A 23125-nucleotide genomic window follows, 5' to 3' on the forward strand; every position below is an offset into this window, starting at 1 on the left:
CAGTATATGTCATTTCATTTCATTTGGTATGTTTTCTTTTCCATTACAATGAAAATGATTAAATGGATATTAAAAATTCCACGAACAATTATTTCTTAAAGTATCCACTTAAATTCAGTAATGAGTTGTGCAAATGTTCATCATGCTTATTAAGATCCGTGCAGTCCTGTGGTTTGCCATTCTACAATTACTAGCTCTTATAAAAATATCTATGTTGTGGAAAAATATGATGTATTTCTGAAGTCCATTAAACATCCAGGAGTAACAAGACATTGTCTGTTAAAACTTAAATAAATACGGTCAATACAATTATTAGAATGTGTGCTATAAATAAGAACTGTGAAAGAAACTGGCCATAGTTATTGTTTGCAGTACATCTATTTATTAACACTGAGTACTCAAACATGTTTCCCAAAAACTACACATGTACAGTACACGCAATTACAATCGGTTAGTGCTTTAATATTAATACATAACATGATCCTTGTAACTGACTAAAAGACCTTTAAAAACAACACAAACACCACAAATCTTTAAGTGAGCAGTTACTAAATTGTAGTCACTTTTTAAATTGAAAAGGTAGTAAATTCTGTGAGCTCAAGTACTTTGCACAAACATTTGTTCGCAATCAAATACAACATTACAGATCTGGTTACACTGGATAAACACATTGCCTTGGAAAAGCAAATACATGCAGTCACTCAGCCAAACATCTATCACTAACATATGACTGATCCTGTGATATCCTGTGAATTCACAGGTGATTTCACTGCATTAACATACACAAAAATGTCTATAAAGCTGAGCATAACATTCAATTAATGGTAGAAACATCTGTTTAACAATAGTAATAAATGACAAAAATGCAGTCAAACACAGAGATCTGATGTGAAACAGTTTCACCTTCCACATGATCTGCTTGTAGAAAGGCCATGTTTGTTCAAGCTTTGATCAAGGTTTGCTCGAACTTATCTGTGATTTTGCCAAACTGTCTATATTTTGACCACACATCTTTGATGAAACTTAAACAGCCCATGGACCACAAAGATCACCAAAGTTCTGTTGTTAATTGTACATCATCAGTGTTGCATATTTAAATGAACTTATAGCAATACTGAACTAGAAACATGACATCACTAATAGTCATTAACTCCAACATTTGCTGCTCCAGGAATCTAAAGCACTGCTAAAGTGCAAAAGGTAATATTTCTAAAAAGGTACAAAAGTGAAACCGAAAAAATATATACAGTATACCTAAATATACTGTGTAACTATTTGTTTGTGTACAGTATATAGCAGGAGTCATCACTAAGGATAATGCCTGGATCAGTTAATATTGGTGGGTCAAGGTTCATGATTTTGTGAAGGTCTGTTGAGGTGAAACGTTATGTATTTTATTAAATACAATTTAACTCGACAAAAGACGATGAAATTGTTCTTCAGTAAAATGTCAAACCTTAATTTTTTTTCTGTCAACCATGTATATTGTACAACACATACTCCATATGTCATAAAGCAAGTGTAACAGAGCAGGTTGGGACTGATACATGCTTACAGTGACATATTTATACCTATATTTTCCAACTCGCCTAGTCTAAAGAGGCCATCTGACTCTAACCATTTGTCAAGAAAAAAACTCAGAGGATGAGCCTATTTTCTGAAAGGCAGCTTCAAAATGGAATGGTTTGTCAAATGCAGTAAATATACTTCAGGTTAGGATATGTCTTATTCCTTATGTAAGTAGAAATGTCCCCATTTAAGACTAAGAGGGTTGTGGTACCAGATTAAAATGAGATGCTACTATTGGTTCTGATAAAGGTTATCACTAATTTGAAGAGTGACTGGGTTGCCCACTGATGTGTAGCCGTAGGTCTGAGTTGACACTTTGGTTTTAAAGCTCCGCTGCCCACCCTCAACTCTCTGCACCTCTGAGCAGTATGAAGGCTTCACTTCCAGTTTTGCGTGGCTCACTTGGATGGGGACATTCCTTTCCGTCCTCGACTGGGCTCCGCTGGCTTGGGGGACAGCAGATGAGAAAAGGCTGCTGGAGAGATGATCCCTGAAGCGGCCGAAGAAGCCGCTCCTCTGCCTCGGGACCACGACAGGCCGTCCCACGTTGAGGAGCACCGGCTGTCCCACTGTGGACCCGCCGATCTCCCTCTGGAGCACAGAGATCTCACAGGGCTTTTCCGCAGCAAGGCTGTGGGTGCTGGAGGAACCGTAAGTCTCTCCTTCTTCTGGGACGTAATCCTCCAAGTCTTCAAGGGTCAGAACACGGCCTCCTTGTGTCAGAATCTTAGGCTCCTGCTTTCCAAGTGAGTTGTGATCATCATCATCATCTTCATCATCAGGTTCAAAAATGATGTTTTGTTCATCATCCAGGTCCTCGCTGTCCTCTCCAGCTTGAGTGAGGACAGATGAGAGCTCATGTGGCTCTCCAGTGACTCCAGAGACAGAATCAGAGGAAACATTACCCTCCTCTTCGTCCCAGGAGAGCGGCTGGCTGCTGACTTCTCCCTGCAGCTGGGCCTGCTCCACCAGCTTGTTGTTGGAATTGTTAGCGTTTGGGTTTTCCGGCGGAGACCTTTTGGGTCTGGAGGGAGTGGCTGCACGATCAGACCCTGCAGGTGAGATACCTCTCCTCCTGGGCAGCCTGGGAGATTTACTGATCTTATACTCGATGACCTCCTCTACCTCAACCCATCTGGGCTTGCTCTCCATGGCCCTGGCTCCAGCACCCTGGGGCTCAGTAACATAAAGGGTTGGGATGGTGGTCTTTCTTGGAGTGGGCATCCTCCTCGGCCTGGCTGTGGGGGGCTCTGGGGTGGAGGTCTCCGAGCGGTGGGCTCCAGCAACAGTCAAGCCGGGGGACTTGTGCCTCCTCATACGTGGGTTCTTCACCACAGTGGTTATAGTCTCCTCACTGGAGTCAAGAGAAACAGACAACACAGACATGATTAGAGCTATAGACAAAGAGATACCAGGCTGCATGCAGTTTTGACTCTGATAACTGAAGCTGGTGGGCTAACACCACCACTCATAATCCACCAGTATAAGTGACACTGAGTTACGTAACTAAATAGGAAAAGCTAATGCCGCAAAACCTAGAAAGGAAAGTCTGATGTCAAGTAAGCACGTCCCACATACCACCATAAGCTTGTTGCACTGCCTATTGTGTTGCTACAGTAAGAAGTGATGGATTCAAATACAAATGCTGTGAGGAGCTGCAATAACAAAGTTGCTAGTTAAAGACAGCACCCTGGTGAAGACAGCCCATCCTTTCAACATCCTTGTGATAAAATCATTTGCACTCTGGCTTTAAATATAACATGACAATGCATACACATAGCCATAGAGAAAGAGAAGCACACACACCAAATTGCCTTTAAGTCCATTTTATCTTTTAGCAATAAATATCTACACAGCAATGCCAAAAATAAAACATTGAGTGCATCTATATCAAAAAGTAACATTTCTTACAGAAGTACTGTAATTAGGACATGTAATACAGAGACAAAATTGTCTAGAGGATGATCTGAAGTACAACCAGGCAACAGACATGCTTCAAATACAAAGATAATTTTAGCCTCCACACTTACATGATGATGGTTTTCTTTGGTATTCTAGTCTCCTGCTCAGTAACTATGGGGGAAGCAGAACAAATGAGATTTAACAGACAAAATGAGAGCATTTATTTACAGTAAAAAAAAAAAAAAAAGAGTGAAAGACGCATCGACTCCTTGTGTGTATTTAAACCTGCATTAAAAGCATTATTATTCAGAACCTGAAAAAGGTGCATATTAGTGCATGAAGTCAGTGTTCTTACCTTCAATAGTGATGGCCTGCTCACCAGTGCGAGACACAGCAGACGGTGGAACTAAATCAGCAGCACACTTGGCACTGCCCAGACGGTTGGACAACTGCCAAAGCAGAGAATATATTTTTAGAGTCTTAAAGAGCCAAAGATGACTTATTGTTGCTAATTGATATCAACTGACTTAGAGTTAACGTTTATACTTTCCCTTCTCTACATATTAGTTTAAATAACACTATAATAAAGTTTGTGAATCAAGTATGATTTTGTCATGTCAACCAACCTCGCACTCATAGTGTCCCAGGTCTCTCTCTGTCAGGTTTTTTATTACCAAGACCAGAACCCCACTGCGGAGCTCGCTGTAGGTCTGATACTTTTCCTGGTCAGTCAGCAGCCTGCCATCCTTGAACCACCTTGACCGTAAACACAGCCAGAGAAGAGAAAAAGAGGTCAACACAATGCAACACAAGTTTCAAAGGACCTCCTGAATTTACTTAAAATGTTCTGCAAATGTCATACCTGATCTTGGGGTTGGGGGCGCTCTGTATGACGCAGGTGAACTGAGCGTCCTCACCAGCAACAAATGTAGCATTCCTCATTTTATTCACAAAACGAGGAGGCACTACAAGAAATATGTCAAAATATAGTACATGTTTGAATAATAATATCTAATTAAAATAAACTGGCTTCACAAAAATGTATTACTTAATTCCAAAAGGTCTTTAATTTTGGCCAAAGTACAGTGTGACAAATTACTGATATTTTCTGTGCTGCATTATAACTAAGTATAAATTAAAGCATTCATGATTACACTGTTTTGCCACTTACCCTGTACAGTGATCTTGCCAAGAGTGCTGGCATTGCCAGCCGAGCTTGAGGCAAAGCACATGTACTGGCCGGAATCATCTGCTGTCATGTTATCCAAGATCAGTGTGCAGGAACCATCAAGGTCCTCAATGATGATGTGATGAGGATCTGCCTCCACTGTACGTCCATCTACATCCAACAAGTAAACCACACATTGATGAAACACATTTGGCCTTAGATACTGTTTGTATACAAAAGTTAGTCTGTCACTCAGTGATATATGCCATTACCCCCCATTTGTCTATGTCTTGTCTAATAGAGCAAATTACTAAAAAAAACATGCAAATGGCGTACCCTTATACCAAGTGATGGCAGGTTTGGGTACTCCAGTGGCTTTGCAGGCCAGCTTAACAGTCTGTCCCAGCTCTGCTGTACAGTTTGCCAGAATTTCATCAAAGTCAGGAGGACCTGTAAAAGGAGATTCATTACGAAAGGTGGTGTTTGAAAGTAGGAGAATATCAAAATACATTTTGAGTGATAAAAGAGAGAAAACAGTTAGAATGTGTGTGTGTGTGTGTGTGTGTGTGTGTGTGTATATATGTGTGTGTGTGTGTGTGTGTGTGTGTGTTTCACTCACTCCATGCAGGCATGCTGTATCGCTGCTGCAGTTCTCTAAAGTCTCTCAGCCATGAGTTCTTGATGTTAACAGTTCGGGCCTGCAAGGTGTATTTCCTCACAGAGTCCTCGCGTTCATGCCAGATCTCAAAGGCACGGTCATCACCCTCCACTGTCTCATTCACATCAATGTTATTCAACTGCAACAGGATGACGAATACAGAAAACATCATTTAGGCTGCTGGTCAGGAAAGATTACGATAAAGAAGAAAGAAATGTATGATTACATTAAGAGTCTTACCTTCATCATGTTCTTAAAGACATATGCTTGTGTATTAGTGTTGCTGTCTCTCTTCGGTTTGCAGATTATACAGTAGTTCTTAAACAGGAAGACGTGCCGGTGGTGACCTCTAGACGACGTCCTAATTCCTGGAGCCCCTTCCCACACTTGGAAGGGTCCCTGGTTTCAAATAAATAAAAATAAAAAACATACAGAAAAAAATCAAACAAACACAATTATGCCTATAATCAGTGTACCAATCAAGAATGTCAGAGTAACTCCACCTACCTGTCTCATTGGCTCTCCTAATACTTCCAGTGTGGCAGGATAGTTCTCGATCATGGAGATATGATGGGTATTCTCAGAGCGCTGAGGGAGTGCAGACACCATGGCATAAGCTTCTTCCAGTAGGCAGCAGTTCTGGCCATTTTTTGCCTTGTTTCGGATGAGCTCCTGAAGATGTTGGAGTAGAGATTTTGATAAGACTGCAGTGACACAGGTCTAAAACCAAATGCCTTACACATGCGAGTGCTGTATTCCTATCTGTAATGCAGAGAACTGAACCTCATTAGAGTGCAGTCATATTGTGTGTCAAAGCTGTCACCTTGAGGACGGCCTTGTACTTCTGAATCCTCTCCAGTGGTTGTTGGAGGCTGGCGTTGATGCTGCGTACAGGGGGATCTGCAGGGTCTGCACTGGCTTGTACTTTCTCTGTGTACTCCTACGATGTAATGAAAGAAAGATTTTTTATTTTTATTTAAATACTGGTGCAGAGTCCTGTCACAGTCACCCTAAAGACAAAGTATTTACAAGGTAGCAAATACAAGTATATAATAGTAAGTTACCAAAGAAATTACAGCTTTAAATAGGCTGACAAAAAAATGTAATAGTGTGGTAACAGATGTTAAGTTTAGGATTAGAGTGTGATGGGCTTAGGTTCTGATGCACTGCATAACCCACAGTACCGCAACAGTTGTGGTGTTACCTTAAAGAAGCTGTGAACAGCCTTGTCACTGACAGCAGATTCAGCCTGACTCTGACCAACAAGATACTGGAGGTACTTCTCGAAGCCGTCCTTGTTCTTCAGGAAGCACATGGCTACATCGTCATCTGTGTCACAGTCGTTCAACTTTGGGAGGAATGCCCTAAGAACAAAATTGTGGGGAAATTAATGCACTGAAAATCTCACGGTCTTTAATTACATTTTTTTCAGAAGAGGTGAGCTCACTTGCTATGGAAGGACTTGATATCATCAATGTTCCTGAATATGGCTTCCTTTTGGCTGCTGACATCAGGCGGTGCATCAGGGCTGTCTGCATGCTTCATGTGATGGGATGTAAAGAAGTCTACCTCTTTTACAAACTGTGATTCACCATTTATCAGGTCTTGGATCAGTTGGCTAGGGACATGGTATAATAATTGGTTATGGTATGTCCTTTAGTTCCAGTATTTGGTAAGTGAGTGTAGACATCTTTTACTTACAATAATTTCCTCTTGTATTCACCCTCAGACACCTCCTCTACACTTGTCTCTGGAAGGTCACTCGTATCAGCAGAGAGCTGGAAGAATACACATTTTTACTATTACTCAAAAAATGTTCAAAGGCGTCAAGACAATGAATTATTAAAGGTTATGTTGGTGGATTAGTGGCTTTATTTTTAAAACGTACTTTGAGTTTCTTGTCCAGGTAGGCAGGTGAGACCCAACCTTGGCGGGATGGTGTAGTTTTGGTGGGTTTGGTCCTGACTAACCATTTGAGTGGATGAGCTGAGTCCAAAACCTCAACATACTGTCCCTCCTTTAGAGAGATGGATTCTTTGCTTGCTTTGGTGGGGTTGTAGTCAGCCGTTGCCACATAGATGTCAAACATCTGTAAGAATATGACATTAGGGAGGGATCTTTTACTGGCCAGTATGAACAGGATGAATGATTACACCAAGCACAAACTGTTAATTTGTCACTGTCAATTAAAAAAAGCATATGGGAATGTGAATATTGTTTTAAGACAGACTTGAAATAATGTGAATCTATCATTTAAAATGTACCGTTCAAGTCTGTACCAGATGACATTTTTTAAGTGATACCTGTTTAAGGGTGTCTTCACCATTTTTATGACCAATACAAAAAAAAACAGTTTATAGTGAAACATTCTGGACAACAAAATATAACACTGATAATATCTATATCTCACCTCTCCCCTGGCATCCCCCTCATCAGACTCAGAGGAGGAGTCAGCAATGAGGGAGGGAGGACGAGAGCGACCGTGATGAGGTGATGGAGAAGGAGTCTTGGTCTCATCATCACTGTCAACACCTGGTACGCGTAATGAAGCTGGGGAAGCAAGGACGGAAGGAGGTAATCAGAGGAAGACAGGTCAATTGTGTGAAAAAATAGAGCATGTACCATTACAATAATCAATCAATCTTTTAAACTTAATTTTCACTGTTATGTACTATGGTTAGACATTTTCATACTTAACTTCGCTAGATGAAAAGAAATAAGGCTTGAATTTGGTAGCAGTTACTAGTGCCCAGTTTGTCAGAGCCTTGCTGAGGCAAGACCAGTCACATTTAAAGCACTAACTGACACTTTGCTGGCATCTACTGGTGCTTTATTTACTTGGTAATGTTCATCCAAACATTTAGAACACTACCCCTATATATCGTTTTAGATTTTAGTTCAAAATAATTACTATTATTATATTATTAATAATTTATTCGCAATGTAAAGAAAAGAAAAATGAAAAAAATTCCACAACAATCATTTTACTATAAATGCTTTGCTGTGTGTTAGTATTGTGGCAACATGCAAGAAAAAGCTACAGTACAGATAACGCTTATTATCTGAGCTCTCCACATTCATGTCTGTTGGTGAGCATGTATTCCAGCTATAAGTTGGTGAGACTTCGTAGTCATTTAAAAATCATGTTGAAATCCATTTCAATTAGACGTTTTAACAATTATGATGCTAACACAAGAAAAGAGGAAACTGTTGTGGCTGCACCTTCAAACATAATGTATGACGTTGTTGGTGTTTGTTTATCCTGTGTGTAAAAGGACTCTCAAAAATTGTTTCCACAAGTCATCTGTATCCATAACTCAATGGGGGGGAAAAGTATATTAATTGTGAAGCTGAAGCACTTGGGATACATACTGGTAGTTTTGGGCCAAGATTTCATCCACTGGAGCACTTCCTGATTCTGTAAGCTGTCTGAATAACAAATTAATGATTGGATGAGCATTTAATTGGTTGGATTTCTAAACTGATGAATGTAAAGGTGGTAGAGAAATGTCTGTATGAAGCAATGAGAAGACATACTCATGGATAAAGCAAAACATGCTGAAAAACAAGCACTGACAAGAGCAGAAAAGGAAGAAACACTCAAGTTTGGTGTCATCCTCAAATCTATTGGAAAGTGAATTCTAATTCAAGAATTGTGTTTAAAAACTTAGAATAAACAACACTGTAAAATTCTTGAATAATCAGAATGAATTCACTGAAACTAACCAAACACTAAACTGAAGCACTGTATCCAACATAATGTGTGGATTACTTTCAGCATCTTTAGCATTAGTAACTAGCAAAGCCATTAATCGCAGCCTGCATGTCTCAAATGCAGTATCAGAAAATTACTACTCAGTCTAATTTAGCAAAGAGATAGGCAACCTGCAGATTTGTATTTCAACCACAGACAACAGCGGTTGATTTAAGAGATAGGGTTTCCCTCTGGGTAAAGGCGTCCTCACCTTTTATATCACTTAGTATAGTGTGGAAAGAAAACCTACAGTATATCGTTTTAGGGATCTATGGCCTTGGTTGCCTATCTCTGACCTACAGTATGTTATCTGGTCACAGTTAGCTTGCTGCATTTATGACAGAATTAATAATTTCGCACTACATGGAATTATATGTCATCCCACAAGAGCACAGGTACTGGATAATAGTTGTACATGCAGGTTTAGTGTTTACCTTTTTACAGACAGCCAAAGTCCAGAGCTGGAACATCTTCCTGTGTTTATGTGTCCATATGATAAGCCCAATGGGCTATCTACTACTGTACTGGACGCCTAAATGCCGTCAAAGCTTAATGGGGGCTGCAGTCAAATGCCAACTAAATCACAGCTTTATCATGGTTTAAACCAGACTTGAATAAGCCTGGTTATGTTACGCTAAACTTGGTTTGTCGAAACACTTGAATTAACTCAAGTTAGGCTTTTTACCGTTAATCCATCTGTCTGAAATGCCACCTGGATATACATTATTAAATATAACAGTATTTCTAGTAGAAAGTACCTTTAAACTGAAACTAGAATTTCTTTCAAATTCAAATCAACTAATTGAATATTGAATTGCATAGACAGAATGGTCCATAACATACACTTACCTTGGGTAATCTTTGCTGATACCATTTCAGTGATCTGGGAGGTGAGTTTCATGAGGAATTCCTCTGTACCTACTTCACCTAGGTAGGGCATTTTACCCTCTTAAGGGACACAAAAAGAAGAAAGAACAGCATAAATGTTGCAGTATTTATTACTACAAATACGTAATTAATGTTACTATAAATAACAGACAATACTTTATATGCTACTATAAACAATACGCCAGTGTATAAGGTGATATGTCTCACCTTTTCCTCTGCCAGCTTCCTCTTCTGGAGGACTAACTGTAATTCCAAGAACCCTGAGGAGAATAAATGTTACAATTTCACATATGCATGTATTTAAAAATGTACTGTACAAGCCTTTTTGATGTGTAATGACATTCTGAATCTGAAATCTCAAAGAAAAACTTACTCTGAGGCTTTGGTCTCTTTTTTTGGTTGTGGTACTAGTAAAAAAGGGGTAGACACATACGTATCCAATTACAATCACACACGGGAGACAAAGTAAGACTTTAAGAAGTTTGCACTCTACTAAGTGTCTACTAGGTGAAGAATAAGCTCAAAAGTCAATATAATTTATATATAGAGTGTCTAGATGATTTTGCTTTCCTTACTGTCATCGACCTCGAGTTGGGCAGTGCAGATGGACTGTCCTGCTCTATTTGTGGCAATGCATGTGTAGGTGCCAGTGTATTCTGTGCCCACGTCCATCAAGATGAGGCTGTGCTGGCGCCCAGAGCTTGCTATTTTGTATCCCTTGGTATCAGGCTTGATCCACAGGACATCTTCCATTGATTCCTCCTTAAGCCAGGAGACCATAGGAGGTGGAGAGCCTGAAAAAGTAACAGGGAGTATTGAGAATTTTTAAAACAGGATGAAACGTTTTGGAAGTCAATAGATTACTGTAGGCGTAAAAGGATGTTAAAACAATCACAGAGTAACTTAAACAAACCTTCTACTTTGACAGAAAGAGTGATGCTGGCTCCTTGTTTCACCTTTCTGTTGCTGAACCTTTCAATGAAGCGGGGTGGCACCAGAGGCACCTTGGGGTCTGTGAAAATATAGTGTAAAAACAAAAGCACAGTTACTTATAAAATATTATTATATCTACTAAAGTGCCTGTGCCAAGTTTGTAGGATAAACGTGTAGTTACCTCTTTTATCTTGTGGCATCATCTCCCCTGGACCTGTTGAAAAATACAGTTGTTACTGTATCTGTAAACATCTCAATACATTTTTAAGCTCAAAGTAATTACAATTTTAATTTATTGTGCTCTTTTTGTGTAGGCAACAATCCAGGTGTTTGCATACATACTCAGGACTATCAGGCGGGCAGAGGAGTAAGCAGAACCAGCTACATTGCTGATGTAAGCAGAGTACTCCCCCATATCTTCTTTCTTCACCTCCAGGATCTCCACTCCATGAACATCTCTCTGTGCTAGCAACAGAATCCTTTCTGAAGGTCGCAGAGGGTGGCCATCTTTGAACCAGTATACTCTGGGTTTGGGGAAGCCTGAAAGACGATAGGTATTTCAGAAACAACAATCCTTAGTCATAGGCAATTTTCTGTGGGTTGACTTCATTTTTAAGAGTTGCAATTAGCTGTTATTTGGCTGCCTCAAATGAATAGTTAATAGAATTAGTTAATGAACTTACCCTTCACCCGTGATCTGTTCATGTCTTGAGTCGTTTGTTTTGTGTGTTTTTGTTGTTGTTTGTTTTTATAAATAAAACTGAAAATGTTAATCATAAAAAAACGTACCCTTTACTTTGAGCTGCATCTTAGCAATAGGTGAACCTGGACTGACATGAACATCATGAAGCTCATCCACAACTTGTGGTAGCTGATCATCTTCAACCACCGACTCAAATGTCTCAGTTTCCCTACAAGAGGGGAGAATAGCACACCTCAGGAATTCAGTACTTATTCATATTATAAAATGGATTTTTCCACATATTTTTCAACACCATAAAACACCATTCATAGTAAATTTACCTGGACATGTAGCCCTTGGCACTGACATAGGAAGATGTCTCAGTGGCATCAGCAGCAGTGTCATAATCTGAGCTGCAAGACACTGCAGGAAAAGATTAATGTACAGCATTAAACAGTGTTAGTGAAATCAGCGACAATGTGTGTGTCGCTATGTACATGTGATTGTGTAATTTTGCTAGTCTCGTGAGAACCAGTTTGAGTGTGTGCGTGCATGTAATGTATGTTTACTCACTGTCAACCCTGAGTTCAGCCTTAGTGGCTGCGATGCCGCTGCTGTTTTCAGCTGTGCAACGATAGACACCCATGTCAGTGGGCAGCACAGTGGTAATGATGAGTTGGTGGCAGCCCTCCTGGTCTTCATTGATCATGTAATGGTCATTCTCCTCCAGCACTCTTCCGTCCTTATACCAGCGAACGGTTGGAGGGGGCTTGCCAATCACAACACAGTCAAAGCTGACTGGATAACCATCTGGAACATCCTGACTTTGTAGCTCTGTCAAGAAAACTGGGGCAGCTGAGTAACAAGAGAAAATAGTCAGAGAATAAAAAAGTTAAAAATGACAACATAAACAGAAGGCTGACATCACATTATGTACATCACTTTTATTTTACAGATAAGCATTCTTCAACAACTAAATTATGTGCATATACAGTATGTCTAATTGGTAAACTAGTGAGCAAAATAATGCAAGTAGAAGAACATCTGAATTGTTCAGACATGGCAGTCTTCCCTTGTATGATGAAGAAGATTTTTGCAAAAAATATACATGATGTTGTCACACTACTGATCATTTTTAAAGTTATCTATTGATGATTTAGAAAGTGTATACAAATTGTACATTGATCCTAACAGCCACTTCCATGCGTTTCTTACCGGGTGCTCCAGCCATAAAGGCAGGAGGCTGTCTATCTTGTGTGGGGGTCTGTGTACCATCTTGCGTGTAGCCCATCTTTCTAATTCGTAGCTCCACTTTGAGAGGCCCTGCCTCCAGGATGGTGGTCTCCACAGGAACCCCACGGATTGTAAACATCTCCTGGAACCTCTTTGAGGCAACCTCAGCCTCTGCCCTTGAGTCAAAGCGAATGTAGATGAAACTGTTGTCCTCCCGGTAAGAGTGGGGATCTGGAGGACCAAGGTCTCCCTCATCTGCGCTGAGAAATTGTTCTTCCTCAACATCTGGAGGGAGACGTGTGCGCAACAGGCGCCGGAGACGTCTGCTTGCCTGCCTTAGTGACTCATCCATCTCACTTCCTGAGGAGCTATCGGGCTCGCTGTCGGCACTGTAGCCCACGGTCAGTGGCCGTCGCCCAGATGATTCTCTCGCCGTTCCTACTGTGACCTTACCACTATGAGAAGTAACTCCAAACTTGTTGGTGACCTCACAAATGTAAACCCCGGTGTCCTTTGTGGTGATGGCAGGGATGACCAGTGAGCAAGTACCGTCATTGTAGATATCAATATGGTGGTGCTTGCCATCGGTCAGTGGTTCTCCATCCTTTAGCCACCGCACCTTATCAGGTTTACCTTCTGCCACACATTCTAGATGTATGGTGTCATTAGGTTCTTTGGTCTGGTCTTTAAATACCTCTTTAAAGACAGGGCGCATGTCCCTGCGGGCTTTGAAGCCCTTGAAGGCAGCTTGAATCTTAATGGCAGCATCTCTGAGCTCAGGCTCATCCTCTTTACTGATCTCCATGATGTTACTCTCCCCTGTAGACACCTGTTTTGCATCTGTCTGCTGAATTGTGCTTGTTTCCACTTTAGTCTGCTGCACTGTTTTCTGCTCTGTCATCTGGAAATGTGCAAAGAACCTCTCAGTAGTCAGAGTCTCTGCCTCATTGGTCGCTGTAACAGTAGACGTGCTGCTCTTCTTGAGGTAGGAGACAAGCGATGAACCCCCAGGAACAGACTCATCCTCAGAGCTGGTGTACAATTTAGACTCTGTCTGCTTCTTAGACGCAATGGCCTGCTCCTTCTCAACTGATTTTATCTCCACTTTCTCTGAGGCCTTCAGCTCTTTCTGTCCTGTTTTTTTTTTACCACCTTTACCATCCTCCTCAGGTTGTTCAGTGATGGGGTCCAAAGTGGGTTCTCGACTCATGCGCCGTTTCTTGGCCGATTCCTCCCATAGCTCATGGACATCACCTTCTTCAGCAGCTTCTGGAGGCAGACTGGGTTGTCCCATCATTTCAGTCTCAACCTGTTTTGCCTCTATACCTATAACCACAATAATGGTTTCAGTGTTACTATGTTGTTATAAAAGTTACTCTCAGTACCCACACAGCACAAAACCTACTTGTGATGCTGGACCCTATCGTTTAAACTCTACTTATTCCAACTTAGCCTGCAAGACATTCCTGATGGCTTCAAATTTAGTTTGAGAAGGATACATGTGCAGAGGTGTATAACCACAGTAGAACTTGCAGGATAAATACAAAAAAACCTACACACCAAACACACAATGTCTTACCTGGGCAAATTGGTGGCTGAATGGGAGCCTCTGTGTAACAATGAGGAAACAAACACACATCATAAAGCAGTTTAGTAAACGTATACATTTCTCTACACTGCTATAATCATCTCATCTGGTAGAACACTGCAAATTTGTAGAGCTGTCTATATATGACCACACGATAAATGTTATTATTTTAGGTAAATAATTGCACACTGAACTAAGCCAAATTGTATCAATTAATTTCTGAAAGGGTTTTGATCTCATATCTCCATCCTGTGTAAAACTAGTTTAGTTAACTAAGCATTTATAAGCCAAATGCCTTGGCAAACAAGCACACTCAACTAAATTATTTCATTTAAAAACACACACATCCACTCACCAAGCTGCACAGTCTGGGGCAATTCAACAGGCTCTCCAATCCCAGCTCTGTTGATGGCTGCCACTCTAAACCTGTAGCCACTCCCTGGGATAAGATTTTCAACCACAATCTCTGTGTTGCACACAGGTTCAGAATGACATGGAAGATAGAGAGCACTGTCTACCAGCCGCATCTCCACCCTGTAGCCCAGAATGGGACTCCCTCCATCATGTAGAGGAGTGAACCAAGAGAGGGTGACAGACTTGTCTGTCTTACTGAGGACCTCTGGGTCCTCTGGAGGATCAGGTACAGCTGTTGGGAAGGAAAGAAGCAGCTGTTACATGCATATATGAACAATAATCAGAACTACACAGATTACAATGTTTATCAGTCAAACGCTGTTTTTATAGTATCAAGACCATCGCTCCATCCTGTTACAAGTACAGGTGCAACGCAGAACACATAACTGGAATACCTGGTAGGTGGAATGATAGCATAATAACTTAGAAAACCAGGGTTATGTGTGTATTCTTCAGATTTTTCTGTAAATTCAACTTTAACAAATTTGCATCCTAAAAACACAGGGCTTTAAAAATAAGATACAAAAAGTTAAAGATTAAAAAACATAATTAGAAAAGTCTACATAGCTTCTTCAAACACTTACTGATGATCTTGAGCTTGGCCAAAGAGAGAGCATCTCTAGCAGCAAATGTAATTTCCTGCTGAGGCAAAAGAGGTGCCTTTCTCAGGACAAGACGATAAGAACAGCCGTCAGCCCTCGTAGCCCAGAGGTCACTGGACTTAATCTCAACTCCATTAGCATACCAGGCTACTTCTGCTGAAGGGACAGGCTCGGTGAGCTCAACACAAAACTCAACCTTCTCTCCCACTGCAGCCACCTTGTCCTCAAGGCCCTTCACAACATCCAGCTGCCAGCCTTGTAAGACATTTTAAAAAAATGTTGTCACATTAGAATGCATAATTCAGGCAAGATAATGCTACGAATACAACTTCTGTGGGTGTTCATTAGCATGTCTCACCTTTGACAGAGAGTTGGGCAGATGTGGATGCTGTGCCAGCTTTGAGGGTAACTGTGCAACTGTCTTTCACTCGCAACTCTTTCAGCAGGAGCAGATGACGACGACCGCTCTCAAATGTCACAATCTCAGCATTAGGGGATTCCTTCACTGGTTTTCCATCAAGGAGCCAGTGGCAATCTTTGCTCTCAGGACGAGAGAGGGCACACTCAAACAGCGCTTCCCCTCCATCAAAGGTTTCTACATTCTCCAAGCCCTGGACAATGTTAATGGGTTTGCCTGTACAAGACAAATGGAAAAATGAAGAAAGAAAGGGCGATAAAAAAAGATTTTAAGAAGACGGCAATGTTTAGGAAGTCAAATACGTAATTTGGGATTTGTCAACAAAGGGCACAAACTTTATGATGGTGAAGGTAATTGGTCAATTTATCTGGCCACATACAGTAACTGTAAGATATGAGGGAGCAGAGGAGACTCCCTAGAGGTTGATGCTCTTTCCATGTGGAGGGAAGCTCACCTTCCACATAAAGTGAAGCGACCACACAGGTCCCCTCTGTCTCACAGGAGTATGTGCCCCTGTCCTCAGCGGACACACGGCTAATGTACAAGCGAGCCACATTCCAGTCCTGCTCCACTACCACCCTTCGGCCATCAGGCTGCAATGGCTGCCCGTCTTTCTTCCATTGAGCCTTGACTGGCCTAGAGTACTGGCAGATGAACTCAGCTGGTTGGTTTTCGAGCACCCGAAGGTCCTCCATCTCGCTCACCACTTCAACTGTGGGATCTGAGGTTGGGGTCAGGGGTCATAGGTTCAGGGCTTGGCCATTAGATATAAAGATAAGTGCACCGCATGATGAATGACATAGGTATGGACTTTATAACCCCCAAAAGCATGTTGAAGTGATGTTCATGTGTGAATGATATTATTGTGTTTTTGTGGATTGTCCAGTACAAATTGTATGTGCCATTGAAACAGCATCTTAAAATATATATAATGCCCGCTTTGACCACTTTATTGTCCTATGTGAGCTCTAAAAAAATCATTAGGGGGTCAAAAAGCCCAACCGTCAAAATTCAGGATAATGGTCACAATCAAGGGTCAAGACGTGCTGGCAGCTGATTAGAGAGGAGGGGCTGATACGTGGATAGGAATGCCAAACTCATAAGGTAGGTGTATGGAGGTTAGAAGTTTTAGTGCTTGAAGGTTAGGGGCAGGGCTTGGTGGGATGGAATAGTGGAGGTAAATGGAAGGTTGGCCTGCATGGATGGGTGGAGCAGCACTTTCCTAACATCACCAAAACCACTGGATGTGATCTAATGAATCCAATCACCTAATTTGTTTATTATTCATTATTTACATTACCAAGGAACGTGAACTTAGGGCTGCACATTGAACCATATAATAATCACGATCATGCTTTTAGCTTCTACTATTAAACTTAAACAGGGCCCATGGTCTGAAACAATGACTCAAGGGATCCCAAATCACAGACGTATGTTTCCAGCATGCTGTGATCAACTAATCTCTTCTTCCCAAACAGCACTTTCACTGCATAGTTAAAGGAGATTAACATTCAGCAGTGTTCAGTGCATCTCTGAATTCAGCTGACAATGTGGAAATGCTGAAGATCTGCCAGTGACGAAACTGGCCCGATCATTCACAATCCATGAATATAGGTCCAATAGGCACTGCTCGTTGTTTGTAAATACTGTACCTTGATCGGGCGACACTTTTAGACTTGGCCAAATGGAGCCAATGATGCCAGCAAATTGAATAGAAGTTTTGGATAGAAAGGTAGAGGGAATTCTGAATGAGTTGCTTAAGAGGTCATTTATATGATTTTTTTTTACACTGGTGCATAAACATTGAACAGGAAATTGCGAAACGGCAGGGAGACGTCAGTGAACAAGCAGCAGCTCGCAGTTAGCCACCAGGACTGCTAGCTTTAACAATAGAGATTGACCCACCCGTCAGGAAAACTACTGGTGGGGGATGATTAAGACGTGACAAATGAAGCCAATGGGTAATCCGCGGAGCCAAAGGTGTTTAAACACAAAGACTGCATGTGGAACAATCATTTTTGTCTGATTAGTTCTGCCTGGGTTCAATAACAGCCTTGAATCTGTTTGCAGAGACTAATACTTCATAGAGAAAACCACAAACTTCCTCACAAGACAACAGTTGACAGCTGAGTGAGTGTTTATGTAACCTGCTACACACGCTAATGGTCATTGACTGTAGCTGGGCAATGTAACGACACATAGGTGAGCATGCATTCATCCATCCATCCATCCATCCACCCATCCATCCTCACATTCACATGTACATGCAATTTATAATAGCTAATTAACCTAACCTGCATGTCTTTGGACTTCGGGAGGAAACCCACGCAAGCACAAGGACAACATGCAAACTCCGCATAGAAAGGCTGACATGTGCAATTGTCCAATCGTATTTATATTTTCAAGAAGACATGCCACACCTTATTTTGATGATAAGATTTGTCCTTTACAATTCATTATGTTTCTCAAAAGTGAGAAACATAATCGTGATTATCATTGATTTATTATTTCAACAGCCCAACATACAGCACATAGGAGGGACTGTTTGAATTAAAACATATAATGTTGACTGATATTTTTTCCACTGACTCATCTGACTAGTTTTATATGTTTAGGTGCTACTTTGTACTATAAAAGGTTGCTGTGGTGCTGCACCCAGTTGTATGTTTTGGTTGTATCAAAGCATACAGCATGGAACTCTCTACCGCATTATTATTCTTATTAATGAAATGAGAAACAATGCTGCTCATGCATGATGAAGCACTGAAATGTACAACTATACACCATTAATCTATTCATGAACTTCAAACCATTAATGGAACCCTGCAGAAAACATAATTCATGGTATATTTACTTACATTCTTCAAGAAGAATTGCACCAAATTTTATTTGGTTAATGCCAATCCAATAGAAAAGAAGATTTGGTACATTTTAGTCTCCTGTGCATACTATTTCATTCAAAATTATGATAAATGATGCCGTTATTTCAATTGTACATTGTAATGACAACAACACAACATTGGATTTAAAATAAGATACACATACTGGCCCTCATTTATCAAACTAACGTAGAAACCAGCGCAGATATGAGCGCAGAAATCATCTTACGACAGGCTTCACGTGTGATTCATGAAACGTTCGTATCACACCAATCAGAGCGTAAGAATGGTCGTACATTGATAAATGCAGCGGCTGGAAACGATCGTAATTTAAATATCACGCCCCAATATATTCTCGGTTCTGAGGCCTCGCCCCTACAATTTACGACATGGTGAGACGTAATCCGGCTAAGAAGCGGCACTTTTCAGAGGTGGAGATTGAAACCCTGATATCTCAGGTTCATTTGCACTAACGTTTGTAGTTTTGTCAGCCTGAAAACTGGTATTTAAGGTTGTAGAAATAATGCGGAATGGAAAGAGATCACTGATGCAGTGAACAGTGTTTCCGTGGTAAATCGGACTCCAGCTGAAGTTTATTTAATTTATACATCCTTGACATATGTATGCTATAGTCCCCATAGTAATATACAGGCTTATATTGCAATCTCTTAGGCCTACATGGTTTACGTATATTTAAATAAACACATAGTAGCGGAGTTTATGCAGTGTCTTTTATTTTACTCGTGTTTTTATCATGAGTCAGAACTGTGAGGGAGAGCGTGTGTCCTCCGCCCCCCGTGCTGGACCACCACCTTGACCCTGACTCCTCCAAAACAAGCCGAAATATATCGGTCAATGGCAGAAATAAATGTTGTGCATCGTCATGTTTCCTGTATTGAGTATCATTGCCAAACATAACACTATACCTTTTAAAAGCGAGGAATAATATCCTGTCTCCTTCGTATAGCCCCCAGTTGGGGCTGTGCTGGACACTGCTCTCTGGGCATCGGGTCATCTGGCTCCAGAACCCCACAGGCTAAAACAATGTTGCAGAATTTTTCTGCCGTGTATAGTAGGGTCCCCCCCGCTGATGCAAGACCATGAGCCATCTGCCCTTAATCAATCCGATGGGGCGCTCCACCGTGGCCCGTGTGCGTACGTGTGCACTGTTGTACCGGCGAATAGAGGTCTTATAAAAGAGCCATATCTGCCATTGCTGATAAGTGATCAACTGATGACTTCTCCTTCTCCTGATAAACTTTTTATATGCTACACCGCAAGTCCACACTGACTCGAAAACTTGCATACACGACTTCAGACCAGACGTGAGATTTTATCGCAGCTTACGCTCACGTTCAAATTGATAAATCCCTTGCTTTGCGTAGGAATCGGCGTACGCCCGTCCTACGCCTGTTTTTGGTCGTACGCACGTTTCATAAATGAGGGCCACTGTGTTGGCAGTATTTGAAATGTAGAATATAAATTCTGCAGGGTCTATAACAAGATACTGCTTATCTCAGTCTCTATTGATTATATCTATATAATACCTTTAACTAAGAGCTTGGCTGTTGATGTTAAACTGCCAGCTTTGAACGTAACAGTGCCAGAATCATCTGTGGCCAGGTTCTTTAAGGTGAGTGTGTGGATGTGGCCGTGGCTCAGCCCATTCTCACTAAAGGGGCTGTTTTCCAGCAAGGTGCCATCCAGCCACCACTGCACCTTGCCAGGTGCCCTACCAGACAGTTGGCAAGAGAAGGTTGCCCATTCCCCAACAAAGACGTCGATGGTCTTAAGACCACACACAATGAAGACTTCTTTCACTGTTGAGTGAAAAAATACACACATACATACACTGAGCCTCTAACTTCCTCATTATCAGCATTATATCAACTTTTTTAACGAAAAATGACACCATGCAACACACCTACTATTCTATTTATAAGAATACATTGTAGAATACAGTAAGAATTAAACTAATACCCTTTAAGTAAACCTGAGGACAGACAAAAAAAGTATTGAAATAGGCTACCTTGCACTGCCAAAGAAGCTGTGGTCAGTTGGTCTCCTGCATCACAGGTGTAGTAGCCACTGTCCTCAGGCTCCAGGTTACGAATACAGAGCTCTTGAATGCACCCCTCCTGCCTCATCTCACACTTCTTACTGGGCTGGAGGACAATGCCTCCTTTCCTCCACTCGACACAAACACCTGGCTTAGAAAGCTCACAGCATAGGGTAACATCATCCCCCTCTATGGCGTCCTGGTTCTTGAGCTCTTTATGGAAAAACACTGGGGCACCTGGTAAGAATTTAAAATGGAAAAGTTTGGCATCAGATGTCGAGGTGGAAAGTTTGGCATCTGATAGTTGAGATGACAAGACAAACATCTCTGAGGGACTTTAGACAAACGTTTAGCTGATGCAGAGTGATGCCAGACTGGGTGTGGTTGAGGGAGTGGAAGTTCAAGAATATTTCAGCTGTTTATTTCAATCCTATCTCGGTCCACATTCTTGAATCTGATCAACAGAAGAGAGACTTTTTTTTTTTTTTTTTTTTTTTTTTTAAAAAGGTGCCATCGTTCTTTACCTTCCACAGTCAAGGTGACGTCACACTGTGCATCTCCAGTGTCACAGGTGTACACTCCTGAGTCCTCAGGCACCAGGTTGTGGATACGAAGCTGGTGGAATGCACCGTTGTTCTTCAGGTCATACTTAAGACCCGCTTGGATGGCCGTGTTGTTTTTGATCCAGGTGACTGTGGCATTGGCGTCAGAGATGGTGCAGGCCAGAGTGACAGTTTCGCCCTCTACTGCCACAGTGTTGTGTGGCTTCTCTAGTATTAGCACTGTAAATATGGGAAACCCGAAACTATATTTAGTAATGGTAGCATTTATATACAGATTTTCCTTTTCCCATTCTTTACAGCCCTGGCATTAATAGCTAATGAACTAAATAAATGGATGCATGCAGGGACTATTATATGCTGCCACAAATTTTACAGCATAGTGAATAAACACCTGACAGTTATATCAGAAATATAAAGCCACTTTAGGTTTGTAAAAAAAAGCAAACAAACTAACCTATAAAACGGTAACATTTAATAAATTACTTGTTTAAAGCAATGCATCTGCGAGAAATACTTAACATTTTCAGTTTTAAGTAGTTTATCTCCTTAAGTTACAATATTTGTGTTAGCATTTCTTTATAAATAATCATGCCAGCTTATTTCCATTTGCCAAGACAAAGCTATTTGGTGGTGGATAGAGATGAATGTGAGCAGTAAAACTCTAGTGACCGTGTCATCTCCTTTACCTTTGGGTTTCTCCTCCACCAGAAGACAAGCCACACTCTTCTCTTCTCCCAGCACGAAGGCAACATCCCCTGATTCATCTGTGGTCACCATCTTCAGGGTCAAACGGTGCACTCTGCCCTGGCTGCTCATTTGATTTAGGTCATTATTCTGGAGGAGGTTGTCTCCAAGCCACCATTCCCCATTTGTCATGCCTGAATGTGACAACTCAACCTCAAAGACAGCATCCTGCCCAGTGGTCACAGTGATATCGCAGAGTTCTCGGATGAGGCGCACATGCTCTGAGGGTTAAGGGGATGATGGCAGGTCAGTGATCAGATCTCTTGAGCTTCCAGAAGGCATCAGTAAGAAGGTGTATCCATGGCCAAGAATCTAATTTGAATACTTACTTGCTACCTCATGCCACATCTCTGACATGTACCATTCTAATGACATCTAATAACCAAACAAACCTGAACAACCCTTCATTAAAATCAATTCACTATATCTGTAATTTGATGACTGACAAATAGTAATAAAGTAAGCAGTAAAAAAAGACTACAAATGTGTAGCCAACATCGGATAATTAAGCAAAACTCAAACTACATGCCAACTAAGGCATCACACGTATCACTCAAAGACTGTGAAATCCAAGAGAAATAAATGCTGAGTAGAAAATCTGCTTCACTAGTTAATGGGATGGATGAATGTAAAATTAACTTCAGGAAGGGTGAAGACAAGAGGAGACAAGAGACATAGATGAGATGAAGCTGTGCTCGGTTACCTTTCACAGTCAGGGTAGCTGTACTTTTCTTGTCCCCTGTATCACAGGTATATTCTCCACTATCCTTCACATTCAGCTTGTGTATGACCAGGATGTGAGTGATAGCTCTCTGTTCCATAGTGTACTTCTCCCCATGGGTGAGCACAATTGAGCCCTTCAGCCAGGTCACCTTGCAGTCAGGGCTGGATGTCTCGCAGGACAGGGTGGCCTTGTCTCCTTCAGTGGCTTCTTGACTTTCCAGCTCCTTTTTGAATAGTATAGGTGCGGCTGCCAGAAAGACCATTATTAATTAGGATTAATAATTTAAAAAGTGTTGTGGATAAACACAGCCACCACAAAACACACTTTACTCATAAGCAACATTATTT

The 23125-nt window shown here is 41.3% G+C and overlaps 1 protein-coding gene across 13 annotated transcripts in view; it reads right to left on the reverse strand.

Moving 5' to 3' along the window:
- Positions 1–1288: 1288 nt before the first annotated feature.
- Positions 1289–23125, reverse strand: part of obscnb (obscurin, cytoskeletal calmodulin and titin-interacting RhoGEF b) — a 60021-nt gene continuing 38184 nt past the window's right edge. For 10 of the 13 annotated variants that reach the window (XM_036005284.1, XM_036005283.1, XM_036005282.1 and 7 more), the window contains 38 exons: positions 22758–23024; positions 21997–22275; positions 21272–21529; positions 20718–20984; positions 20236–20508; positions 16264–16530; positions 15750–16025; positions 15374–15646; positions 14731–15021; positions 14367–14396; positions 12770–14113; positions 12128–12409; positions 11896–11977; positions 11662–11783; positions 11215–11412; positions 11054–11086; positions 10853–10951; positions 10515–10733; positions 10313–10346; positions 10147–10199; positions 9901–9999; positions 8670–8726; positions 7708–7847; positions 7186–7386; positions 6999–7075; positions 6745–6915; positions 6502–6661; positions 6121–6237; positions 5805–5969; positions 5538–5696; positions 5259–5436; positions 4976–5089; positions 4643–4810; positions 4334–4436; positions 4098–4227; positions 3827–3920; positions 3600–3642; positions 1801–2923 (listed from right to left, as the gene is read on the reverse strand). In XM_036005284.1, the coding sequence (XP_035861177.1) occupies positions 1801–2923; positions 3600–3642; positions 3827–3920; positions 4098–4227; positions 4334–4436; positions 4643–4810; positions 4976–5089; positions 5259–5436; positions 5538–5696; positions 5805–5969; positions 6121–6237; positions 6502–6661; positions 6745–6915; positions 6999–7075; positions 7186–7386; positions 7708–7847; positions 8670–8726; positions 9901–9999; positions 10147–10199; positions 10313–10346; positions 10515–10733; positions 10853–10951; positions 11054–11086; positions 11215–11412; positions 11662–11783; positions 11896–11977; positions 12128–12409; positions 12770–14113; positions 14367–14396; positions 14731–15021; positions 15374–15646; positions 15750–16025; positions 16264–16530; positions 20236–20508; positions 20718–20984; positions 21272–21529; positions 21997–22275; positions 22758–23024 (8246 nt within the window). Of the gene's footprint in view, positions 2924–3599; positions 3643–3826; positions 3921–4097; positions 4228–4333; positions 4437–4642; positions 4811–4975; positions 5090–5258; positions 5437–5537; positions 5697–5804; positions 5970–6120; positions 6238–6501; positions 6662–6744; positions 6916–6998; positions 7076–7185; positions 7387–7707; positions 7848–8669; positions 8727–9900; positions 10000–10146; positions 10200–10312; positions 10347–10514; positions 10734–10852; positions 10952–11053; positions 11087–11214; positions 11413–11661; positions 11784–11895; positions 11978–12127; positions 12410–12769; positions 14114–14366; positions 14397–14730; positions 15022–15373; positions 15647–15749; positions 16026–16263; positions 16531–20235; positions 20509–20717; positions 20985–21271; positions 21530–21996; positions 22276–22757; positions 23025–23125 lie in introns of all 13 variants that reach the window. The other 3 variants (XM_036005280.1, XM_036005291.1, XM_036005292.1) reach the window with 1 other exon arrangement.

This window comes from Sander lucioperca, chromosome 9, assembly GCF_008315115.2.
Source record: "Sander lucioperca isolate FBNREF2018 chromosome 9, SLUC_FBN_1.2, whole genome shotgun sequence".
In the NCBI taxonomy this organism is placed as follows: Eukaryota; Metazoa; Chordata; class Actinopteri; order Perciformes; family Percidae; genus Sander; species Sander lucioperca.